General features: G+C 34.9%; 1 protein-coding gene across 11 annotated transcripts in view; it reads right to left on the bottom strand.

The window, feature by feature from the left end:
- The window catches only part of PRKACB (protein kinase cAMP-activated catalytic subunit beta), a 120,511-nt gene that overhangs the window by 41,476 nt on the left and 52,265 nt on the right, over positions 1–26,770 (bottom strand). The window contains exons 1-3 of one of the 11 annotated variants that reach the window (XM_036348246.1): positions 12,970–13,052; positions 3,283–3,306; positions 1,643–1,666 (exon numbers count right to left, since the gene is read on the bottom strand). The exons of 1 other annotated variant lie outside the window; for it this stretch is intronic. In XM_036348246.1, the coding sequence (XP_036204139.1) occupies positions 1,643–1,666; positions 3,283–3,306; positions 12,970–12,979 (58 nt within the window). In that variant the 5' untranslated portion in view covers positions 12,980–13,052. Of the gene's footprint in view, positions 1–493; positions 515–1,642; positions 1,667–3,282; positions 3,307–12,371; positions 12,693–12,969; positions 13,053–24,423; positions 24,862–26,770 lie in introns of those variants that run through there. 9 more of the 11 variants (XM_036348247.1, XM_036348243.1, XM_036348249.1 and 6 more) reach the window with 9 other exon arrangements.

The raw sequence follows: 26,770 nt of genomic DNA, 5'->3' as shown, positions 1-26,770 counted from the left end.
GACAGTGGTGCATTTAAATTTCTAAATGCTTTTCTCTGGTTAGTTTTAAAATTTACATCCACTGATATAAGGTAGTGACAGCTAATTAATAGATTAAATGGTGGAAGAGACAGCCCAATTCAAACCCCACAGCAGAGGTCCCTATAAAGCATAAACGTTCTAATGTTTTGGGTTTCTTGTTTCTAATATATAATCTATGCCTACATTTTACCATTTAAACCTCTGTGATATCCTGAATCAGACAACCAGCTTCGGAGCTTGGTGCATCTGAATGAAGAAGTTGGCTCTAATACTTCTCAGCTACACGATCATGGGTACCTATCTACAAAGCATCGAACAATGATTAGGGAGAAAATATCTCGAGAAAGGATCTTTCTGCAAATATATTTTGTCCCATACTGATGGATAATGTAGCAAACTAGGTCCGTACTACAAACATAAGAAGGAAGGACTACTCTCCACATATTAACTTGATTTCTTCTCAGAAGTGTACCTTTCAATTATATTTATTTTCCAAATAAATGTATTTTCTCCCCAGTTTGTGTTATTTCAAGAGTCTATCACATTGATTCTGAAGAAATCAGCCTCCCAAAGGAATCTTCCTGTCACTCAGGGCTGGTGTGTAGGAATGTTACCCACATTCGCGAGATGAAGCAACTAGAAACGAAGTGGCAGTTTTTATGCATTTCCACACGAGCATGAACACGCTCCATTCTGATCACCCTCAAAACATCTCTGAATATGTTTACACATAGGACACAGTATAAAACTTAGATTACAAAGTTCATTTTAAACATTAGGAAATTTATTAAAAATTCAAGTACTGCATATCTTTATTGCATGATATTCAGATACATGACATTCATCTATATTCTTATACAATGAATAAGAGTGCTTTATTAATTACGCTTAGTAAACTTATTAGGTGTTTTGGGGTTCTGTGCTAAAGAAACTACATTACTGCTTATATAAAAAGAGCATGTTGCTAGTTATAGTATGCCATTCTTCAGTGCTTAGAAGAGATGATCATTCATGTTTTGTAAAAAGAGTTTAAAAATTACTATACAGATTACAACCACACCAGATGTTGAGTTCTCCAGTCTCTTTGTAATAAGATAAATGCCACCTGCACCTTTACACCTCTTTATAATAAAAGCACGGCATTATTTAAATTGTATAATGGATGTCAGAAAAATAGAAGGAACCCAAACAGAAAACAGAACAAAATAGAATATAAACTTTCTAGGATAAATACCCAATTAAATGCCAGCTGTTTTTTTACTCAAAATTTATAACTTATAACTGTACATTCTTTCAAAAACCATTCATAACCTAAGTTATCTAATTTAAGTGGTGTGTATTAATCTGTATTCTGCTACACTGTCAACTCCCACTGCTACACAGTGCTGTATTTGTTCTTTCTAAAATACCACTAAAAAACTGCAATATAAATCATTTCTATAGATAAAACAACATAAAGCTAAATAAACCATTTCCTACATTAACTGAAATGTTTTATTAACTCAATATGCTTTATAAAAATATAACTTTATGAGGAGCATAACATCTTGTAAACAAACATGTAAAAAGCTCTAAAGGTAACTTTATTATTATTATTATTAAAAAGTATTTAGTTGCCTACCAGATACTTCTGGAGAGGAGCAAGCTTGTATCCAAAAAAATAAATTAAACAATGATTAAATGACACACATAAAAACAACACAGTAGCATGAAATCATCTATACACATTTTCCCAGAATATTATTATACAGAAATAAAACAATAATGTAGGAACTCAATTATTTGGCTGAATACATTCAGATAGGACATTTTCAAAATAAATGGTAAAGAAGTAAAACCAATAATTACTGTTTAGTGCCCAAATCAATACCATTCTAACTACTAGCAAAACCTTTAACTCCTCATGGTAATGATGCTAATAATATTAAGTAACATATATCAAGATACATATCCTCTAACTATTGCAATACCATCTCTGGACTTTTGCTATTTATTCAAAACTTTACTGAGGAAAGATACTCTGAAATTTAACACTTTAACTCTCTTCTGAAAGGCATTAGTGTCATTCAGGCATTTTACTTCTTTGGTGCTGGTTTAACAATCTTTTCAGCAACATGTATTGAGCACTGGTTAGTGGTGCCAGAAACTGAGCTAGACTCTGGGAACACTAAAAATAATAAATACATCTCCATTATTTAAGGAGACGAGAAGCTGATGGGGAGATAGAATCATTATACTGGAATGTGACAAGGACAACTAAGAAAATTATAAGATTCTATATGCAAACTTGAAAGAGGAAATTCCTGGGTAGTAAAGGAAAGGCAAAATAGAGGACACAGCATTTGTGCTAAATCTTGAAGGACAGTTTCTTTGGCATCTGAGTTGATGAAGAAGACATTCCAGGCTGGGATGCTCTTGTATAAAAGGCTTGGAGGAGGAAGCATGGTTTATCCAGTAAATGGCAACCGACGTGTAATAGGTGCAGCCCAGGGTGTAAGGCTACAGCAGCAGTGGGAGGTGAAGTGTGTAGGCAAGCAGGTGTCCAATCATGGAGGTAATTGTTTGCCATGGTGATGCTTGTCAATGTGTGGGAAGGACCTGGAGTAAACGGAGTTATTCATAGTCGCTAGGCTCTATTTCTTCTGGGAAACAGGAGGCAAGATCACTTGCTAAGGAATAAGGGAGCCAGAATAAGGAGGGATAACTGGGGAATAGAGACCTGAATATTTTAAACCTTGATGACTATCTACCAGTATGTAGTGAATAAAGGAGGGGGCTATTGCTGTAAATTTTTCTATTAAGGAAAGAGCAAGTGTTAGGTATTAAAACAATTATATTTCTTAATAGTATGTTTTTTGTAATCATAAAGTTTTTACTGAACAGATTATAATTCATGGGCTCTCTAATCACTTTATAATTAAATTATTTCATCCTTTACTTATCAGAAAGCACAGAACAGGATGGAAGCTGAGATAAATTACCTATAAAAATACCAAGTTCTATCAACAGAGAACAGTACAATCCCTTCCAAAACCTCTGCAAAGTGAAATCATTTGTTTTCTGTACCCCGACTTCAAACACCCACCTCTTTAGAGTTCTGTATTTGTTATTTCTAAGAATACCCTCCCACACGCATGCTATAACACAAATATTTTCAGTAAACTAAATATAAAACATTCTAGTTGTCACAACATTCCTCATAAAAAACAAACATATAGCAATCACAGTAACAGAATTATTCTGTAAAAGGTGGTTTCCTACCAGAGGCTTCTGATGATTTGCGTGCTTGATCGAAAAGAATAAATTAAACAGATAAATATCACATCCAATAACAGGCCCAAAAGAAGTTATCCATCCATATAAGTTCATTAGTATATTTACACATAGAAATAGAATGGAAAATACCTGAGCATACAAATTCAAAAGCGTTTTATATAAGTATTACAACACATTCCTTGTATGTATATATATTGGTATGTTTGTATATACATATATATGTATATATTTTTTAACCAACAAAACCCAATTCTAGAAATGTGTTAATGAATTATCATTACCTCTTTAAACTGAAGAGCAATTCTATTCACTTTGCTGAAGGGGCACTTTATTTGCTCCATCATATTCAAACATGTTCACTTAAAGCAAATTCACTGTAGCCTTAACATTGATATTGGGTACAAAGACCTTTAATTGCTGTAAATGAATTTGTGCAGTCAAGTGGATGGGACCATGCCCACTTTTGTAGTTGAAGATATCAAGAAGTCCTGCACCAAACCACACATAAGTGCTTGGAAATGTAACAGGCAATAAAAGCTGCATTTCCTATTGTGACATTTATCTTACTTTACTTTCCTCTTCTTATGCTCTTTTTAATTGATTCTCTATCAAATCTTATTTATAAGTGAAGAATATAATTGACTAACTTTCAGTAAACTGTAAAAAAATATAAAAACTTTTGGTGAAACATCTATTTAAATGATCAAATTATAAAAAGAAACCACATTAACCTGACTAGTGTCTACAAGGACAGATGGATATACTAGGAATCCACAGTGTACTATACACAACTAATTACATGTACTTGCTTTCTCTCCCAACTCGCTCTCTATTAGAGATGCTGTGGATTTTTTAGGCCATCCAAGCCACGTTTGATTGGAGATGTTCCCTATAGGATTTTGTAATAAAAACTTAAACTAAAAAGACAGTTATAAAATTAATGGCCCAGGCAATCTTTGAAATTTTCTTTGAAATGCACTTTCCTTCCATAATTGTTCACTGAGGCTTTTTCTCAGAAGATTATCACATGTGCTAAAGATTTTCCCTTTGGTTCTAAATTCAAATATTCTGTCTTGTTGGCAGGCTGTATAGAACGAGGAGTGGATCCCGACATGATAGGGTATTTACATTTTCCACTGAACTAGATGGCAATTGCCACCATATCCTTGATGCTCCATATCCTCACAACATGTCAGACTCTCTAATGTTTGCTAATCTAATGGGTGTTAAATCATAGCTTTTTGTTAAAGATTAGGTAAATATCTTTTTTTAAAGTTTTCTTTTTAAAATAGATTTTTATTCATTTCAGAGAAGAAGGGAGAGAGAGAGATTGAAACATCAATGATGAGAATCATTGATTGGCTGCCTCCTGCACGCACCCTCCTGGGATCTAGCCTGCAACCCAGGCATGTGCTCTGACCAGGAAACAAACCATGACCTCTTGGATCATAGGTTGAGGCTCAACCACTGAGCCACACTGGCTGGGAGTAAATATCTTTTAGAATCTTTTTTGTTTTTAAATCTTACCCAAGGATATTTTTTTCCATTGATATTTTTTAGAGAGAGTTGAGGGGAGGGAAAAGGGGGGAGAGAGAAAGAGAAACATTGATATGAGAGAGACACATTGACTGGCATCTCCATACGACCAGGGTCAGTCAGGGATTGGGCCTGCACCCAAGGAATCTGATAGCCTTCAGTTCATGGGCCAATGCTCTAACCCAGCGGTTCTCAACCTGTGGGTCGCGACCCCTTTGGGGGTCGAACGACCCTTTCACAGGGGTCGCCTAAGACCATCGGAAAACACATATATAATTACATATTGTTCTTGTGATTAATCACAATGCTTTAATTATGTTCAATTTGTAACAATGAAAATACATCCTGCATATCAGATATTTACATTACGATTCATAACAGTAGCAAAATTACAGTTATGAAGTAGCAACGAAAATAATTTTATGGTTGGGGGTCACCACAACATGAGGAACTGTATTAAAGGGTCGCGGCATTAGGAAGGTTGAGAACCACTGCTCTAACCACTGAGAAAAAACGGCCAGGCATAGAATCTTATAATTTTCCCTTAAAAGTCTTATTGCTCTTTTAGTGGATTTATGATTTATTCATAGGTTCTTAGAGCTTTGGTTGATATTGTAAAAGGGAGATTTAAAAAAAATTACTGTTTCTGTTTGTTGCTGATGTATAGTACACTGTTGATTTTATATATTGATCTTATATCTGATAATACTATCAGATTATTAATTATAAAATAACATTCATAAATTCTCTTGAATTTTCTATATAGACAATCACATATCACTTGTAAGTAATGACAATTTTGTTCCCTCCTGTCTTTTTCTTGTCTTAATGTACAGGTTTTGGCTATCACTACAGAAATAGACAATGAGCATTCTTTTCCTACTTCTAAATTCAGAGAAAATGTTTCTAATTTTCTTTTTCCACACTTTACTTGTAAAGCTATACTAGAGTCAAATAAATTTAAGAATATCTTCTTGTTTTCAATTTTTTGGAAGATTTTGTACAAGATTGAAATTTTTGTTCTTTGGATATTTCCCAGAATTTGATTGAAAAACAGTCCAGTCCTGATTTTAATAAGCCTGAGTAAGGCTTTTAACTGATTACATCTTAAATGGGTGTAATTCTAATCAGTTATTTTAAGTCTTTTCCATGAATTGATCTTTGGCTCTCATGTATCTTTATTTCCTATTACACTGATTTTTGCTAATGCCTTTATTAAATATTTTCTTCTTTTGATTAACCACACTGTGCTTTTTACTCCTTGTTTACTTGAATACTTACATTGCATCATGAATATCTTTCTCCTTTAAAGTTTTTCACTCAAAATTTTTTTTGTCTCTACATCCATTTTAGCTGCACCCTAAAAGTTTTGATGCATAGTTGAATTTTAAATTTATATTGAGTTAATTCTTGGCCTGTGAGTTATTTGAACTTTTAAAATTCAGAGATAAAATATTTGTGTGTTTATTTGATTAATTAGTCTTTTATTATTCATTAAACTTAATTGCTTTATGATCAGATACCATAGCCTGTATATCTATTCTGTAAAATATTTTTAATATATTTTTTAGTTGTACTATAAATTTTGTAAGTGTTCTATATTTTTCTGTGTATTCTCCAATTACTGGATAAGAATTCTCTCTACATATATCTATAAATCTTATAGTTATAATTTCTTCCTCTAAATGGGTCCATTTGTGTTATATATTTTGAATCTCTGTTAAGAGGTGCATACAATTTTTTCTCTTAATTTATATTTCTTTTTTATGTGATTATTCATTTTAAATGGTAATTTGTGTGTAACAGTTCTACTCTCTGATATTCCTGAGAGGGTCTGATCTTGTTGAATCTGCTGAATATAATTTGTGTGTGTGTGTGTGTGTGTGTGTGTGTGTGTGTGTGTGTTGATTTGGGATTGTGAACTCAAAGTCCAGGGGGTCTTCCCCCACCCCCAAATATATCTTTATTGATTTCATAGAGGAAGGGAGAAGGAAAGAGAGACAGAAATATCAATGATGAGAGAGAATCACTGATCGGTTGCCTCCTGCACGTCCCATACTGGGGATGGAGCCCACAACCCGGGCAGGTGCCCTACCAGGAATCGAACCGTGATCTCCTGGTTCATAGGTCAACGCTCAACCACTGAGCCATGCTGGCCGGGCTCCAGGGGGGCTTTTATCTGAGAACCTGCAAGGCTTGACTAGAAGATGTTTTGTATTAGCTTCTGCCTGGCATCCAGTGAATGTAACTAGCCTGGGACTCTTGTAATAATGTATTTTATCTCAGCAATTTTCAACTGCTGTTGTGTGTGTGCTGCAAGAATTTTTTAAATCATGCAATACATGACTATTTATTAGTAGTTAGGGGCACCGACCTCTTTTCCTTTAGATTGTCAAATTAAAAAATGGCCATAGCCAATACAACAATAGCCACCTGGTGTGAATGAATCAAAATTATACCTTTTTTTCTTTTTGTCAGATCAGCAAAAAATATTTTTTTGGTGTGCTGAAGAATTGTAATAATTAGTATAAGTGTACCACTGGATGGAAAAGGTTGAAAATCACTGCTTTATATTATTGGCAATTCTGGACCACACAATTAATACAGATTAAAACCCTAAATTTACTGGAGGAGAGGCAATTGATCACAAACTCTCAGGGCAGGCATCCCACACACATGAATGCACACCCTGCTCCTGTCCTTTGGAAGCCAAGCCAAGAAATACAAGCTTCCTTATTTTCTCCCAGGGTTTAATTTCTAATCTATTCTCTTACTGAGGCTGTAATCCTTTGAGGATCCTAGCTTTATATAGGGGTCTAAGAAATCCCTCGTCGCATGGAGCAAAGAAGTTGTTCTCTGTCTTTGTGAGGCCATCTAACACCAAAGCCCTTTGGTTACCAAGGTACGAAAATCTCCTTGGAGTAGTCAGGTATGCTCCCTCTTACAGTTCTGGTTTCCACCTGCCATTTCACTTTTTGCACACTGGGGTTTTTTATTATATTCTTGTAAGTTTGGGTATTCATTTAGAGCAATGGTTCTCAGCCTTGGCTGCACATTAGAATCACCTGGGAATCTTTTCAAAATCCTGATTTCTGGGCCTCATCCTCCGGAAATTCTGTTTCTTTGCTATGGGGTGAGGCCACAACATTAGTAACAAAGAAACAGAATTTCCGGAGGATGAGGCCCAGAAATCAGGATTTTAAAAAGATTCCCAGGTGATTCTAATGTGCAGCCAAGGTTGAGAACCATTGATTTAGAGGGATGCTTGCTATATTTTATTAAGCATTTCTAGGTGCTGTTGGATCTATTAATCTTTGCTCTAGAAGGATTTTCTAATTATCAAGTCTCCAATTTTTGGATTTCTTTTTCTGTATAAGAGAAACTTTGTGTGAAGTATACGAGGCAAAGAGACTTGAAAGTTTGTGACATTCATTTTTTTTTTATTCTTAAAGTTCAAAACTCCATCAGGATATATTTAGCTGTTGGGTTTTTGTTGTTGTTAATCTTTGTCAAAACTCAATGAGTTCTTTCAATCTACAAATGTAGGTTTTTCTTCAACTAAGAAGTTTCCCTAATCATATACATATGATTTATCATTGCATCTGTTTTATTAGTCAATACCTGTTCTTTGGGAATGCTATTCACTCAATTTGTAGAGTTTCCTATTTTAATCCAACTTGACTGTCACCTCAAAAATTCTATCCTGTCCATTTCCCCTACATTCTGGTAGGTTTTGTCAAGCTAGTTCTTCACATCATTCATTTCCTTTCCTGCAGTGATTATTATCTTTACTGCCTCTAATGCAGCTTTAGACTGTTTCATTTTGTTATAACCTTACTTTGTATCATTATTGCTTCTTTTCTATTCCTGCCTCCTAACCAGCTCTCTTTTCATTCTAGTTACTTGTGTTATATTCCATATTCACTTGAAAATTTCAAGAATTCAACACAGATGCTAGCTATAATTTCTTATTTTTAAATCCCCCCCCCAATATTTTCTAAACATAACTTCAGTCTCTTCCTACGAAGGCTGTGATTTTATCCTTTAATGACGCACAATCTCTTTTCAAAGGCTCCATGTTGTTGCTTTTCTTGTTTATTCATTCATAAAAATAAGAAGCCTTTCAGAACTTTCAAATATCCCCCAAGTAAGGTGGATCCTCTCATCTCCTATTCAGGTGTGTCAGAAGCAACTTTTCACATCTGCTAGTTGATACATATTTACATTATCAGTTAAATAATCCAGTGACTTTCCAAAGTGGGAATGAAGGCAGGACCATAGGGTTTCTTACTAGGGGTGACATCCACCACACTTCACAGAAGAGCCTTGTCACATCTGGAAGAAGAAAAGCCACTTTTTCCAAATGGAATAGGTAACGAATTTTTGGTTGTCCCACTATAACTGTTTTACATGAAAGTAATCAGCATATTGGACCTGCCACTTATCTCCCTAACAGTCTTTCTTATAAGCCTCATCCCTCCCAGTTCGTGAGGTAAAACTACTATTTATTTCTTTTCCATGAAGCAAGCTACTCAAAGTAAAACTGCTAGTTAAACTTTGGTGTCTGCTCGTCAATCTGATACTGTACACTCCGTTTCAGTTTCCTTCCTTTATTTCAGAACTGATGCACTGTTTTCCCCATTTTTGTGTTCTTTCCTATTCAATAAAGATCTAGACAGGGGAATTAATTAAGTGCCTGTGCTCAAGTCTATAATTTTCTGTAAGTCATAAAGGTCAATGCCTTCTTTGGAGATTTGTTTTAACTACAGGTGGACCAATCAGAGTTTTCATTTGGAATGTTGCTATAATGATGATATGTATGTTATGATAAGTATATGAACCAAAACAAATTTAAATGTCTGATATTTTTATTGATAATGATAAGAAGTGTTCAAATATGTAAAACTTGGTAATTTTTAGTCACTCATCTCTTCTACGAGAATGTATGAGTTCATCACTGTGTTTGGGGCATTGGGGTAACTACTGGAAATACATCGATGAGCATGGCACTCTTAAGAAGTTCAAAAGTTGGAGATTAGAAACTGACATGCTAATATATGATTTCATTACAATATAAAGAGTTATTACAGTTTATAAGCTTACTTTGGGAGTGCAGGGGTATCACCTAACTCTATAAAGTCGATGACAGAGGCTCTAAAAAAGCACATGTGGTTTTCAGAATTTTTATGATATGATATAAATATAGAAAGGTAGCAAGAAATAATATGTGATGGAGTGTAGTATGACCAGATCAGAATTTTATGAGATGCAAATAAAGCCAGTTTAATTTTTATCTGAGAGACAACAGGAGTAACTAAAAGTTTCGTGTTGGGTTAAAAAATGGCAGCACGGAAAATGGTCGGAAGGGCTATAAAACGAAAGGCTGAGAGACAGTGAAGTAGTTCCTGCAGTAGAATTGAAAGGCACAGAATCCTGATCTAAAAGCATTCCCAGTGTCAGTGAGACTAGAGAAAATGGATTTCAGAGCCCATTTCTGATGTAGATTCAGTAGAAATTAATGACCGTGTGCATGTTTGGGGGGTAAGAAACAAGGTAGGAATGACTATCAGGCTTCTGTTTTAAGCTCCTGCATAGACAGTGGGATCATTAAGAAACATCAGAATCAATGAAAAGGGTGCGGATTTGGGATAAAGAGAATTCAGCTTTGAATTCAATGTTCAGGTAACGAATGAAAATGTGAGTATGGATGAAATCATTCAGAGAGACCGTAGCATTAAAAGAGGGACAAAGATAGAGTCCTAAGAAAACTAACACTTAGTAGGCAGGAAGGGGAAAAGGGATAGCTTTTTAAATAAAAAAGAGTACCACATGTACACAAGTACCACCTGTACAGCCCTAGACTTAGCATTTGCTTATTTCTACAAAGAAAACTACACTCCATTTGTAATTTTTCACATTTTGAAATAGCTAAACATTTATCCATTTATAACATGAGTAAAAATTGAACAATCCTGGAAAAATCAGAATGTCTATTTGTGATTGCTCTGATTCCTGTAGTATCATTCCATGGCTATATGATCAAGTCTATCAAACATTATCTGACTAATCGATAGCTTTCTTGAAGGAGAACTAAAGTAGCAAAGAAGCAGCAACAATTTTCTTCAGCTAAAACCAACACTTTCAATTGTAAAACCTCTACAACACCACAGTGGTTATCTAAAGATTCTGTTATATTCTGAACTTTCAAAGAGAAAACACACATTGGCTGGATTCGGAGAAATCTAATGTTTTAAGTATGAAAACCAAGTATATTCAGTTTTGATATCCATAGAAAGCCTAAGGAATGTTAACATGTTGATTTTGTAATATTAGCCCAAATTTAAAACACTAGACCAGAATTATCTAGCTACTAACAGGAAAATAACAGAATAACAATAACAATTCTTAATATTTTGCATGTAAAATTTTCCTTTAATGTCGAATATCATTCCATAAACAAATGCATAACAGTGAGGATGCGGTTTATGTTATATTATAGCAGGATAAAAATATTTATAGGCAATAATGTGGTAATCTTCAGTTATGGAAGAAAGGTCCATCTATTTTGACTTATATCATCATACAGCAAAAATTTTACTCTCTCGGTTCTAAATTCCAATTTCAAATATTTCAAGTGTAAATTATAGACTGTTTTAAGAAAAACCATATAACACTGCCTTTAAAAAATAGGATTCAAAGGTTAACTTATAAATATCCTCTTTTTTTTAGTGAATACAAAAGATACTAATGAATTCTGCTCTAAGCAAATATTTCTCACACTAACAACAGGATATCTATTTTTAGCTGCAGGTTTGGCTTAAAGTGAATGGCGTTCACCCTATGATAAACTGTAGTATATACTATAGTATATTTTCTCAAAAACCATTTTTAGAATATTTAAAAATATGCCATATTATAAAAACAAAATGAAACCAATTATCACAAGAGTACTTATTCTAACAAATTATTTTCCCCAAAACCTTATTTCTGAAAAATTTTAACAAAGCTTCCAAAACCAAAATGTACCTACTTGTTTCATCATTAAATCTCTGTTTCTCAATGAACTATACAAAAAAGCAACCAATAAGTCAATAAAATGTTAGCAACATTTTATTCAAGATCAGTATTTTTTATGTAATTAAAAAGGAGCTAACCAAAAATATTAGAATGACATTGCTAATAAAAAGAAAGTTTATCTTCAGATCAGATACAAAAACATTCCTCTTATGATGGTAGGTCTTGTCACTCACTAATTTATAACACAATTAATAGCAACAGTACCTAATAAATATAACAAATCGAACCTAAAGCAATCTAGGAACTGATTATTTACATTGACTATTAACAGCATTCATTTTTACAGTTCTTAATGGATTTTACAGCAAATTAGTATAATGCCTAAATGTAAAAGCATCGCAGAAATTGTAATTCACTGTAGCTCCGGCTTTACAACTGCTCCTTTAAAATACACGTTTCCTCTTATAATTAAATGTTTTTTAAAAAATACATAGCTGCAGAGTCTCAGAGAGCATACTTACCACTCATGATGAAAACCAACCTTTCCAAAACATATTGCTCAAAACAACAATCCAGCAGCAAAGGGAGCTATGCTAATCTCTAGAGGTGGGAGCCGATGGTGTAAACACACACGCTGGAACATGCAGCACACACAGAAAAGGAAAAGAGCTGCCTATTGTTTTAGAAAGAAAAGCCCCTAGAAGCGAAGCATCACTGCACAGCACGAGATAGATACCACTAGCAAACATCAAATTAATGCCAAAGATGCATCCAACTAGATTTCATTTCTTCCCAGCTAGTTCTCCTAGCCTCTTTCATATACCACTAGAACAACAAAATGGCAGGGAGAAATATTCGAACCAGGATGTATAAGATGTTCTCAATTATATCAGCATGAGTTGTTACCACGGCAACATTAGACCAGAATTATCGGTTCACATGTAACCAAGGAGTCGCTTTCCTAAAGCTTTAATCAACCGAGACAAATACAATACTGTTTTGTTTTAGAGCCATATGATTTTCAAATTACCACGTTTCTTAGATTTAAGCACGTATTTACCCTTCTTACATGTTTCAAAGATATAAAAGAAAACCCTGCTGTTTTCTTCAAATACTCACACAATCCCATGTTGAACCTGGCAAGGAACAAACAGCAGAATGATTGCACCTAAACGCCTTTCAATCACACCAGCTCTTACTGCTGGCTGCAGACCTCGCTGATATTAAAATGCTGTGTGCAATTGCTAGTGACTATTGGCGATGAATCTCATTGCCCAGATCGCGGATAGCTTTCATTTTTCATGAGCCATAGAGCTATACTGCAGCACAAATGTTAACCATTTAAACATTCTGTATGACGGATAAGACAAAATATGATTCTTTATATATCTTTATTTGTAAAGGAGATCAGGAAATAACTTGTTTGTAAACTTCTATTAAATTCAACATTACAGTGTCAGATGCCACTTAGGTGCTTTTCAAAAAGAGGGGGATGCACACTAAAGTTACTGGCAACCACTGCTGAAGTGTACGATTCCTTACATCAAACAGGATTACGATGACAGATTGTACAGCAAGGTGGACAGACTGGAGAGAATGGTGAACAGACTTTTCTGACGCCCAGAGACCCAAAGTTTGTACCAACATGGTACCAATGATCCACAGAATGGTGCCTTAAGTGGAACTTCAGCAAGTGAACCTGCCATTTTAAAAGTCGCCAGGTGAGACAGGAGTTCCAGTGATGGGGGAATAAGTAACTCAGCAAGTCTTATCCCTAAGAAGCAACTATGAAACTGGACAAAATTGTCAAAAACAACTTCGTGGCTCTGAAAATTCAGCAATCACAAGCAAACTGAGAAGCTTTTATTCATGAAAAACTGCTGGAGTCTGCGTGAGAACAGTGGGACTCTCGGGGGGGTCTTGCTTGGTGCTGCCTCTGTTCCCCCACAGCTCAGTTAGTACACCAGTTCTGTCTGTCAGGGTGGGGATGGCCATGACAACGAGCCGCTTTGCCACCAGAGAGGGCTGCCTTGATTTGAAGGGGAGGCCAAAACCCCCAAACAAGTGATGTTATTTTTTAAAAAAAAAAAAAAAGCAAATTATAGGAAAAGAACAGAGAAGTGTCCAGCTTTGGTAATCTGAAGTGTGGCTTTGGTAGGGGTAAGCAGCAAACTAGTGGTCTAGCAGGAAATTTAAAGGAAACTGGAAACTAGAGAGACAGAGGGCCTAGAGAATCTCCGCATACACCTGGCTGACTAGGAAGCTATCCCACTGGGGAGACCCACGTGGGCCCAGCAGAAAGTTGAAACTGGTACAGACTTTAACATGTCCTGAACCCCGAATTGTTCCCCCACTCACAAACCACTCCATCAGCACAGACAGGCTCAAAGTGTGCGAGTACAACGTTTGATCAATCACTGACTAACAACAAAGTTATGCAGACACAGGGTAAACCCTAGCAGAGAAATCAGCAGGCAGACATCATGGGAGATGCAGTCTATAGACTAAAACAAAACATAAATAAAAACACCCTTCAGGGAAGAAAAAAATAATAAGAATCCAGAGCTGCTACAAAAATATTATTTTTTAAAAGTCTATATTTTGACACAAACATTCTATAATCCATAATGAGGAAAAACACAGTCAATAGGAAATGTCTCTGAATGGGCTCACATATAGGATTTAGCAAACAAAATACTTCAAGACAACTATTTAAATGTGTCAAAAGAATAAAAGAAAATTGTGCCTAGAGAATTAAAGCAAAATATGATGTCAATGGTACAACAAATAAATATTTAATATAGAAAGAAAAATTATTCAGGACAAAAATTACAGACTTGGAAAATACAATAACCAAATTTTAAAACTTACTACACAGACCCAACAGCAGATTTGAGAAGGGCAAAAGACTAAATGAGTGAACTTGAAGATACATCAATAGAAACCATCCAGTCTGAAGAATACAGAGAACAAATGACAGAAGAAAAATGAAAAGAGCTTCAGGTTACCAACAAATACATAATGGAAATCATAGAAGGAGAGGATCGAGACAAAGGTGAAAGAAACCACATTTAAAGAAATAATGGCTGAAAATGCCCGAGTTTGATGGAAAATATTAACCTGCAAGAAGTTTAAGTAACACCAAGTAGGATAAACAGAAAGAGTTGCATTCCTGCACACATCATATTCAAATAATTGAAAGACAAAGACAGAGAAAAATTTGAAAGAGAAAAATGAGTAATCAAGTACAGAGAAAAAGCAATACAATTAATCATGACTTTAACAGAAATAAAAGAGACCGGAAGGCAATGGAATGATATATTCAAAGTGCTAAAAGAAAACAGAAACGAACTAGTTTACAATTCTCCATCTGGAAACACTAGCCTCCAAAAACTAAGGAAAAAATACAGAATTCCAAGATAAACAACTCAACAATTTCTGTTGCAAGCAGAAATACTTAAGGGAGTCCTTCAAGCTAAAAGAAAATGACAAGACACTAGCCAAAGGGGATATAGCTGACATCAAATTCATGGGTAGGCAAAAGTAGGTCTACATTTGTAATACAAAATAATACACTAACTAATAAATAATAACAAAAGAATAAACTCTGTATTTTAAATACTTAACCATAAACCTACTCCCCGCCCACCCTCCCCAGCTCCCGTATAATGGTGAAAGATAGGATCTTTTCCCTAAAGACTGGGAATAAGGCAGGATATCTGCACTCACTACTTTTAAGCAACTTTGTACTGGAGGTCCCAGTCAGTGCAATGAGGTTACATAAAAAAAAAGATATTGAAGGCATAAAGACTGATTAAAAAAAAAAGAAATAAAACTTTATTTGTGTACAACATGAGCCTACATGTGGAAAATTCTATGGAATGTACAAAGGAACTACTAGAGATAATAAGTAACTTTATCAATATCATATGGTATAAGATCAACATACAAGAATCAATAACATCTCAATATATTAGGAACAAATAATCCAAAAGTGAAATTAAGAAACAACTTCATTCACAATAGTATTAACAGGAATTTTAAGTAATACTTAGGAATCAATTTAACAAGACTTGTTCCCTAAAAATAGAAAACACTAAATAGAAATTAAAGAACATTCAAATAAATAGAGAGGCATTTTATGTTTATGAAATATTGTTAATATGGCAATTCTCCACATATTATCTAATTTCAATATAATCTCTATTAAAATCCTAGTAAGCTTTCCTTCAGAAACTGACAAGTTGATGCTAAAATTTATATGGAAAGGAAAAGGGCTAGTGTAGCCAAAACAACTTTGGAAAAGAACAAAGTTGGAGACGACAATAATTGATTTTAAAACTTATTTTAAAGTTACAGTAATCAAGACAGTGTATTACTGGCATAAAGATAGACATATATAGATCCCCGGGATAAAACTTAGAATTCAGCAGTGAACCCTTACATTTATGGCCAATTGATTTCTGACAAAGGTGCCAAGACAATTCAATAGAAAAAGGAAAGTCTTTTCAACAAACGGTGCAGTAAAAATCAGATATACATAAGAGGGGGAAAAGATCTTCACTCCATACCTCACATTATATTCACAAAATTTAATTCAAATAAAGGATTTCTAGATGAAATTGTAGAATAAAAATCTTTATTACCTTGGTTTAAACAAAGATTTCTTAAGATTTAGCACCAAAGGTGCAGTCCACAACAACAGAAAGATCAGTTGGACTTCATTAAAATTACAATCTTTTCAAGGACATCACTTAAGAAAATGAGACAAGTCACAGACTATAAAAAAATATTTACAAATTATGTATTTGGCAGATAATTTGTGTTCAGAATATATAAAGAACTTTTAAGACTTGATAATAAGACAAAAAAAATCACTCCATTCTGAAAGTGGGCAAAATATTTGAAAATACATTTCTCCAAAGTAAATACAGGAATAGCTTATAAGAACATGAAAAATATGCTCATCATCAATCATTACAAAATACAAAATGAAAACCACAATGAAATATGAGAATAACTACACACACCTGAATAGCTATAATAAAAAATACTGATGGTAACAAGGATCTGAAGAAACTGTAACCTTAGCAACAGGAATGGAAAATGGAAAATCCACTTAGGGAAAAAACAAAACTGAAAGTTAAAAAGATAAACATAATTTACCATATGACCCAGCAATTTTACTCCTAGACTAGAGGACCATGCACGAAATTCATACATGGGGGTGGGGGGATGTCCTGCAGCCCGGCCTGCACCCTCTAGGAATCCAGGACCCCTCGGGGGATGCCCTACTGCCGGTTCACGCCTGATCCCGCACATCCCTCTCGAAATCCGGGACTGCTGGCTCCTAACCACTTGCCTGCCTGCCTGCCTGATCGCCCCTAACCACTCTGCATGCCTGCCTGATCGCCCCTAACCACTCTCCTGCCTGCCAGATTGCCCCCAACCACCTCTACCTGCCTGATCTCCCCTAACCACTCTGCCTGCCTGCCTGACCACCCCTAACCACTTGCCTGCCTGCCTGATTACCCCTAACCACTCTGCCAGCCTGCCTGATCAGCCCTAACTGCTCGACTACCTGCCTGATTGCCCCTAACAGCCTCTGCTTCAGCCCCTGCCACAGAGGCTTCATATGAAATGATGTCTGGAGGGTTGTTCGGCTGTCTGGTCTAATTAACATATTATATTATTATTATAGATAACTTTTTATAGATATCTTTTATTATTATAGATAACTACTACTGAAGAGTTATGAAAGCACATGTACATCCAGGCTTGTATACAAATGTTTATAGCAACATTATCCAAATAACCCCAAACTAGAAACAATCCTAATGTTCATCAATTGCTAAATTGATAAACAGAATATGTTATATCCAAACAGCATAGTACAATCCATCAATAAAAAGGAACCAACTATTGATGTGTTCTATAACATGGGTGAATCTCAAAGGGCAATTCTAAGTAAAAGGAGCCAGAAACAATAGATTGTATATTGCCTAATTCCATTTATACAAAGTATCCAGAAAAGGAAATCTGTAGGAACAGAAAACCAACCAGAGTTTGTCTGAGACTGAAGTGAAAGTGGGAATTGATTGCAAGACTACAAAATAAATTTGGGGGTGATGAAAAATGTTCTAAAACTGAATTATGGTACTGCACAACTCTATCAATTTATTGTAATTGTACAATAAATCAGTAATTGTACAATTTATCAGTAATTGTACACTTATAATGAGTGAGTTTTATGGTATGTAAATTATACTTCTATTTAAAGAACGTTATCAAGTGCTTCTCTATGTAAGTGGAGCAGTTGGCTTGAAGCAGATCTTTGCTGTGGGAAGAATAACTTCAGTGGACAACTTAATTATGTAAATGTAAGGTTGCTAGGCATCCATTACCTTGGGGGAATTAGGTAACAAAATCTTCTGAAACTTGGTCAAGGCTGTTCCTTCTCAATACCCCGTGTTATTGAGATCAGATCCACAGCCTGCTTTTCCAGACAATATCTTACTATATCTTCAAGTAAATCCTAAATTTTCATATTTTCACATAATTATGTATCGTCCTATATAATAAAAGCCTAATATGCAAATTGTCCCCTCCACCAGGATTTTGACAGGGAGTTCTACTGCTCGCTATGACGTACACTGACCACCAGAGGGTGGTGCGGAACACAGCGCTGGCAGCAGACAGCAGTGGAGGTGCTGCTGGCCCCAATGGGCCCCAACAAGAGTGGGACTACAGTGGGATGGTGGAGCAGATGAAAAGGCAGCACCAGGCCAAGGTGGGTGTGAGTGGGGGCCCAATCGCCCTGCCAATCACCCCGCTGACGGTGACCAGCGGCAGTGGCAGAGGTGCCTGACCTTGATCCATCAATCCGTAGGCGGATGGTGGAACAGGTGAGGGGGCGGAGCCAGGCAAGGGCAGGGCTAAGGGGCTGTGAGGCTGGGGGAGTGAGATGGGGCCCAATCTCCACAGGACACCCCGAGGGACCTCACGCATGCACAAATTCATGCACCAGGCCTATAGTATATAATAATAAAAGTATAAATATGCTAATTAGACCAGATGACCTTCTGGACGTCATTCCTTCTGAACAAAGTCGCAGCAGGTGGGGGCTGCGGCGGCGGCAGGTGGGGGCTGTGGCGGCGGCAGGTGGAGGCCGGGACCAAGGCCCTTGCATGAATTTCGTGTATCGGGCTTCTAGTTGTCTTATAATAAAATAACCTTTTCCCCCTTTGAGACTGAAAATTTAATTCATTCTGTAAAAGGAAAATTCTATTCATTCTTCAGTATTCTCTAAGGCCCCATCTTCTCTTTAGTGTTAATTTCTTCTTACATTAAACGCCCACAGCAAGCTACTTATACACTTTTAAGCAACCATTTCACTATGCCTTGAATTGTTGTTTTGTGTTTGCTTTTCCTACTCTTGTTTTTGAGAGTAAAAACTGGATCATTTTCTTCCCAGACTTGTTTATAGACTGATGTAGTAAATACACAAAATTTGAGTTTGCCAAATGAATAAAAACTGACTATTATATCCATAAGCTTACGGAATAGTTGCAGGTGGAAAATATAGATACAAAGGTAATGTGGAAGGCCTTCTAGCTTAGAAGTTAAAATGATACAGATTCAATGGACTAAGAAATAAGCATGGAAGTGAATTGTCTTAAAGACTGTGAGCTTTGGAGAGGTACAACTGACTCATAAAATGTTCTGCTACAACCATTTTAGCTATCTGATTCTATCTGAAGAATCGTATATAAAATTGTTCATTTGTTCAATACAGTATTTATTTATTTACTAGAGGCCCCGTGCATGGATTTGTGCACATTGAAAGGAAATTAATTAGAAGAAATATTTTAATATCGCCATTTGCCCTTTCTCTATAATAGAAGTTTCAACCAAATTCACGATCAACAATGACAGATCGAAACACACGCATGTGATTGATGCCAGTGAGAGCTTTATATGTATCGCACATGCATGAGTCAATGTTTATTTATTTAATTATTTTCAAATATCTTTATTGGTTTCAGAGAGGAAGGGAGAGGGGGAGAGAGAGAAACATCAATGATGAGAGAGAATCATTGATTGGCTGCCTCCACAATGGGGGTTGAGCCTATAATCCGGGCATGTGCTCCAACCAGGAATCGAACCGTGACCTAATGACTCATAGGTCAATGCTCAACCACTGAGCCACCCCTGCCTGGCTGAACGTTTATTTTTAAATTGCCAGTGCATGTCATATGTATCAGTCAGTTGGATGGTCAGTCACTTAGCCTTTTATATAGATTTATTTATTTATTTATTTAACTTAAATTCTTTATTGTTTAAAGTATTACATATGTCTGCTTTTCCCCACATTGATCTCTCCCCAGGTACTCCCATCCTCCAGCACATGCCCTCACCCCCTGACTGTCTGTGTCCATTGGTAATGCTTATATGCATGCATACAAGTCCTTCAGTTGATCTCTTATCCCCTCCCCTCTCCCCTGCCTTCCCTCTGAGGTTTGATGGTCTGATCAATGCTTCTCTGTCTCTGGATCTATTTTTGTTCATCAGTTTATGTTGTTCATTATATTCTACAAATGAGTGAGATCATATGATATCTATCTTTCTCTGACTGGCTTATTTTGCTTAGCATAATGCTCTCCAGGTCCATCCATGCTGCTGCAAATAGTAATAGTTCTTTCTTTTTTACAGCAGTGTAGTATTCCATCATGTAGATGTACCACAGTTTTCTAATCCACTAAGTGCTGATGGGCACTTAGGCTGTTTCCAAATCTTAGCTATTGTAAATTGTGCTGCTTTGAACATGGGGAAGCATATATCCTTTCTGATTGGTGTTTCTGATTTCTTAGGATATATTCCTAGAAGTGGGATTACTGGGTCAAATGGCAGTTCCATTTTCAATTTTTTGAGGAAACTCCATAATGTTTCCACAGTGGCTACACCAGTCTGCATTCCCACCAGCAGTGCAAGAGGGTTCCTTTTTCTCCACATCCTCACCAGCACTTGTCATTTGTTGATCAGATACATGCAAAAAACTGAAATTAGACCACCAACTTACACTATACACAACAATAAACTCAAAATGCATAAAGGACTTAAATGTGAGATGAGAAAACATAAAAATCTTAGAAGAATCCATAGGCAGCAAAATATCAGACATATGTTGTAGCAATATATTTACCAATACAGCTTCTAGGACAATGGAGACCTAGGATAAAATAAACAAATGGGACTACATAAAAATAAAAAGCTTATGCACCACAAAAGAAACTATCAACAAAACAACAAGAGAGTCCATTGCATGGGAGAACATATTTGCCAATGTTACTTTTGATAAGGGCTTAATCTCCAAAATTTACTGGGAACTCACACAACTTAACAAAAGGAAGATAAACAATCCAATCAAAAAGTGGGCAAAGGTCCTAAATAGACATGTTTAGAAAATGGACATACAGAAGGCTGAGAATCATATGAAAACATGCTCAGTCACTAATCATCCGAGAGATGCAAATCAAATGACAATGAGGTACCATCTCACACCTGTCAGAATGGCTATCAATACAGTATTTAAATCTAAGATTCACTAGTATGGACTTGTCTCTGCCAGAAAAACAGGCTGCCAATTCACAGGAAAGGATAGGTAACATATTTGACGATATTCACCTATTCAGTTCTTAAAATGTTGTAACTGCATAGTCATTAAGTGTATAAAGTCCAATATTTAAATTGTGCAAAACTTCTTCAAATTCATCACTATATAACTTAATACACCATTTACAATCTATTTTGAAGGAATTATTAAAAGTTAACTATAATAAATATGCTAGAAAGAGAACTCAATGAATGTTAATATTCCTATTCATTTTGAGTCACAATGAAAAGCAGAATTCCTCCATGTTTTTCTTTTGAACTTCATGTACTTATATGTGCATGGAATCAGCTGTTAAATGTTTATGTTATCAAATAGGAACTCCTGTTATTTAATTTAGTAGTAAAGGATGAAACATATGTAAGCCACCTGGAAACCACTATATGGCCTTTATTCTGCATTTCTTTCTATACTTAATGTCACTGAAGAAGAAAGTTGGATTAAAACTTGCTACATTTCAAACATGTCTAAATTGGTAATTAATCTTTACTCCATAGCTTATGAACCTACTTTTTAAAAAATTACTTGTAGCTTCTGTGCTTAGTTGATTTCTTAAAATAGCACCTTTGGAACAATCACATTCCAAGTATTTATTATCAAAAGATATTACATTCCTTTTTCTTGTCAAACAAGTCCTGCAAGTAAGCTGCTTTGACTAGCTTTGAAGAATGTGGTTTGTATAATATCTTCATATAGTCAAAACTCCTTCTATAACTTATTCTATAGATGAATAAAATTTTGTGTTTTCGCCACAAAAATAAACCTTGGAATTCTGCACTGAAAGGATTCCTCTGTTTTTGTTGCAACAGAGTTTTCTGTTCCAGAACAGATTCTATAAGCAGCGGTTCTCAACCTGTGGGTCGCGACCCCTTTGGCGGCCAAACGACCCTTTCACAGGGGGGTCGCCTAAGACCATCCTGCATATCAGATATTTACATTACGATTCATAACAGTAGCAACATTACAGTTATGAAGTAGCAACGAAAATAATTTTATGGTTGGGGTCACAACATGAGGAACTGTTTTAAAGGGCCAAAGGTTGAGAACCACTGCATAATAGGAAACAAGAGCTGTAAGCTCACTATGCTCATTATTACATATATAAAATTATTGTGTATATTTGATATTTTGGGGATATGAAAGACGGAAGAGTTAAAGAATACTTGATTAATGAACACTCAGTTACTATTTTAGTATTTCCTATATCATGCCTATCATTTGAAGGTTACAAGGTTCTCCTAATTTTACTTGTACATAATCCTATTTTTTATTTTGTGACATTGCAATAAAAGAAGATAACAGCATTTTATTAGTGTGTTTTCTCAAAAAAAAATAAAAAATCATGGTTCATGATATTATCTTCCACAGCTTATGTGTCTCAAAAGGCCCCATACACTTTTAAAATGGTGAAATAGTTCAAACATAACCTTTCGTCATTACAAACCCATGACACTCATTCAAGATACATTTATTAAATGCCCACTATTTTGAGGGACAGGTATTAGTGAAACAAAAACAAGTTTAGTATTGTATTCATTCCTCATTGAACTTTTAATTAAAAGATCTTTGAAATGCATAAAAAAGATTTCCAAAAGGCTTTAAGTCTAAGAGAAGGCAATTTAACAGAAGATAGCAAAGAATGAGTAATAAACTTTTGTTGCATGGTAAATTTTAATAATATACTATTATTTCAATATTCAATAGTTCATTAAATTGAAGATATTTGAAATTTTTCATCTATTAACTTGCTATGTAGTAAAAATTAATTATAAGTAATGAAAACCTTTAGAGTAAAAAAACATTGTGCAAATTCTTTACTTTCTTCCTCAAATATCATAATGGTAAAAAAAGTTCAGATGGAGTAAAAAAAAAAAAAATAACTCCATAAGCTTCTATAGAACTATGAAGGTACTGTATAAACCAGGGAGTAAATTTTGTAAACCAGTCTTGTTTTTGTTAAAAATGAGTTTTTCCCCCTTAACTGCTATGGAATATATAAACAAAACGAGGCAAAACCTATGCTTTTTGATGATCAAACAAACATACCAAAAAGGGCAAGAGCACTAAGGGTAATTCCATTGTTCCTTTAATCAGAGTGACAAAAATACCTTGGGGAGGACTCAAAGTGTAATGTGGAATGGAATACTGGTATTGTTTATATGTGAAATACATCTTTTAAAGTTCATGTCACCAAATATGGTTACATATCACTCCTTTAGCAAAGCAAGCAATAAATCCAAACATTTTTAACATGCCTGGGAAGAATGTGATGCATGCATAAACAACTCCCCCCTTTAACCATAATTATAAGTAACATAAAATATAATTATGAATGCTTTTGATTTTTAAGATGTTATAAATATAAGAAAGATTTCACATGGATTAATCATACATACTATGCTTTGATATTAGAAATCCTACTTGCAAAACTGAAGTAACTTCCACACATGTGTTTAAAAACAAAAGTTGGCAAATAAACGAGAAATTTAATTAAAAATTCAAGAATCTTCTGTGTCCTTTCAAATTTTAAAGCTTATACAGCCAAGAAATTTAAAAAAATGAACTATTCCTTGTTTCTAAAATTTAGACATTTAACTTTTATATAAAAACAACAACAACAACAAAAGCAAAACAGCCGGAAGCATACACTAGAAATGATGTAAACATTCTGTAGAGGTTTCCCACTGATATCCAAAAGTTGTAGATAAAACAAATAATGAACTACAATGTTCGGCTCAACTTATAATCGAGTTTTTGTGGAACTCTTTCAACTTCAACTCGCAAAATGTCCTTGTGCAAATCATAAAAAGACAAACAAAACATAGTTCTTTATGTTTGATTCTAAAACTCTAGTTAGCATTTTAGCTTCTAGTTATAATGTATTATTTAAAAACAAAACTTACTTGATCTGTCCCATAAAGCAGTATGTTCAGAGAAATGAAGGCTGTCATTTTCCAGAGCTGTTTTCTGATCATGTGCAGTACCTTTAGAGTGTCTATGAAACAATCGGCTAGCAAAACCTTCCAATTTCTGAAGAGCAGTTGTACCTGAATACTGGCTACCGGAGAGTTCTCTATAAGCTGCCATTCATGTGTATTTACACTTTACTTAAAGTAGCTGAAAATTCTTCCAGAAGGAGCTCAACAAGTTCTTACACAGAAGCTAAGAGCTATGCATGTGTCAAACTTCCTGTTTGCAGGGTATTCAAACCACTACTGCTGTTCTGTTTCCTGTTAATATAAAACAGCACATTACTGAGCCTTTCTTAGCAAAACTCTTTATCTCGACCAGGGATGAGGATTTTAAAGATTTGAAATATAGATCTAAAAGGCTTTATGTTTAAGAGTGTTTTAATATTAATATACAGGTTAACTAGAGCACTAAATAGAACGTTTCATATATAGCAGGCTATTTTTTTAAAAAAAGGAAAAGTAGTTAAATATGTATTACTACCCTATGCAAACAAGTAAAGGTTCATATAAAAAAACACTCTCAAAATAAAATGTTAAAATGGTCGTGTGTGTTTTCTAGCAATTCAGCTAATGTACAGACTTTAAGACTCCTTGTAAACAGTTAACTTTTCATCAAAAACTGGTATGGGACAGATATTGCAAAACTTGTAAAACAAATTTATAACATATTTTAACTAAGAAAAAATCTGAACTAGCACTTAAGAAACCTCACTGACTTAAGTCTAATACATACAGAAACGTCAAAAACGTAATATGCTAGTATTGCTTATCGAACTTACAATCTGCTGACAAGTACCTATGAGCAGTACATTTTAAAACGTTTAAAAATTTAAAAACACACACACAATATAAGACTTAAAATTACATAAAATCAGCCATAGCAAGAAATTTCAATTGAAAGGAAAAAATTCCTTTTAGTTGACTGAGGTTAACTTTTAAACTTAACACAGAGAACTACAGCTTACCTGACCCCTGGTTTACGGGTCTCACTTAGCGTGCCTTCAATTAAAAGTAAATAAAATTTGCCACTGTCCATTTGCAGGAAAAAAGTAACCTGTGCCATATAATGATGATTTTTGAGTACTTGTCTTTTTACACTAATTAAACAATGAAAAGTTTGTGTGGTTTTCTCTTTAGAAGCTCTAAATGAGGGAGGGAGGGACGGAGGAAGGGAGGGAAGAAGAAAAGAAGGAAGGAGAGAGGGAGAGGGAGAGGGAAAGAAAGAGAGAGAGAGAAGAGGGAGAAAGAACCTTTTAAAATAATCCATCTGAAAAATATCTAAGCCCATACTGCCTTCCAACTACTTGACAGATAGAATAAATAGGAATAATGAAAAATAGAAAACATAGGAACAAAAATGTAATCAAAGACAACACATAACACACACACACACACACACACACACACGAGACTAAAGAAGTTTGCCAAATAACAGCTTATGTATGTACACTTTGTTTGGTGTAATAAAATTAATATCAATCTAAACAAATAAATAACAGTCTCTGGAAGACTACACTTAAATTTGTAGCTTTTTTTACGAATGTGCATTTAATAATAGATCATTTGTTTTAACGCCTGACAGTGCTTTAACACAAAACAGACACCGAACAAGGGTCTGCCCTCTTCAGTATACGTCTGCAGAGCCAGACTGACTGTACGGGCAGAAGCAGATAAAATTCCCCAATTCTTTGACTTGCTCTCTTGAGAAAAATTTATTCACTTTAAAGCTCACCACAAATATCACCTCCTCACTGAAGTTTCCTACATACTTCCTAGAAAAATAAACTGCTCTCTTCTGTTTCCTTGATCTAAAAAATTTGCTCTTTATAAATGTATGCCTCAAATTGTGAATTATTTGAATTCATAAATGCAATGTATGTATTGCATACTCAATAAATAGATGTTAAAGTATCCATTCATTTTTAACAAATTAAAGGTCTAAGTAGAATTATCAAACACTTGAATACATTTTAATTTTATTTGATAGGACCACAGTTGTAAATTATCCAACAAGCACCAAGTTGTTCATATATAAAAATAACAGTCACAGAAGTAATGTCATTTAACTCCTTATTCTCTATATTCAGTCAGTTACTAAATTTTATTCATTCTTTGAGTTTGTTTTTATTAGTGAAAATGTGGATTTCTAAAATAACTTCTTGTTTTCTCTGTGTCTAGTTATTCCTTCCAATCACTCATCTCTGACATATTAACTTCCTCAAAACATTACACTCACAGTGTTCCCCTTGTCAATGCACTAACATCCTACCATTTCAGC

Source organism: Myotis myotis, unplaced genomic scaffold, assembly GCF_014108235.1.
Source record: "Myotis myotis isolate mMyoMyo1 unplaced genomic scaffold, mMyoMyo1.p scaffold_m19_p_2, whole genome shotgun sequence".
Classification (NCBI taxonomy): domain Eukaryota; kingdom Metazoa; phylum Chordata; class Mammalia; order Chiroptera; family Vespertilionidae; genus Myotis; species Myotis myotis.
Note: the sequence above shows the minus strand (reverse complement) of the source record. Positions and strands in the feature narration are given on the sequence as shown.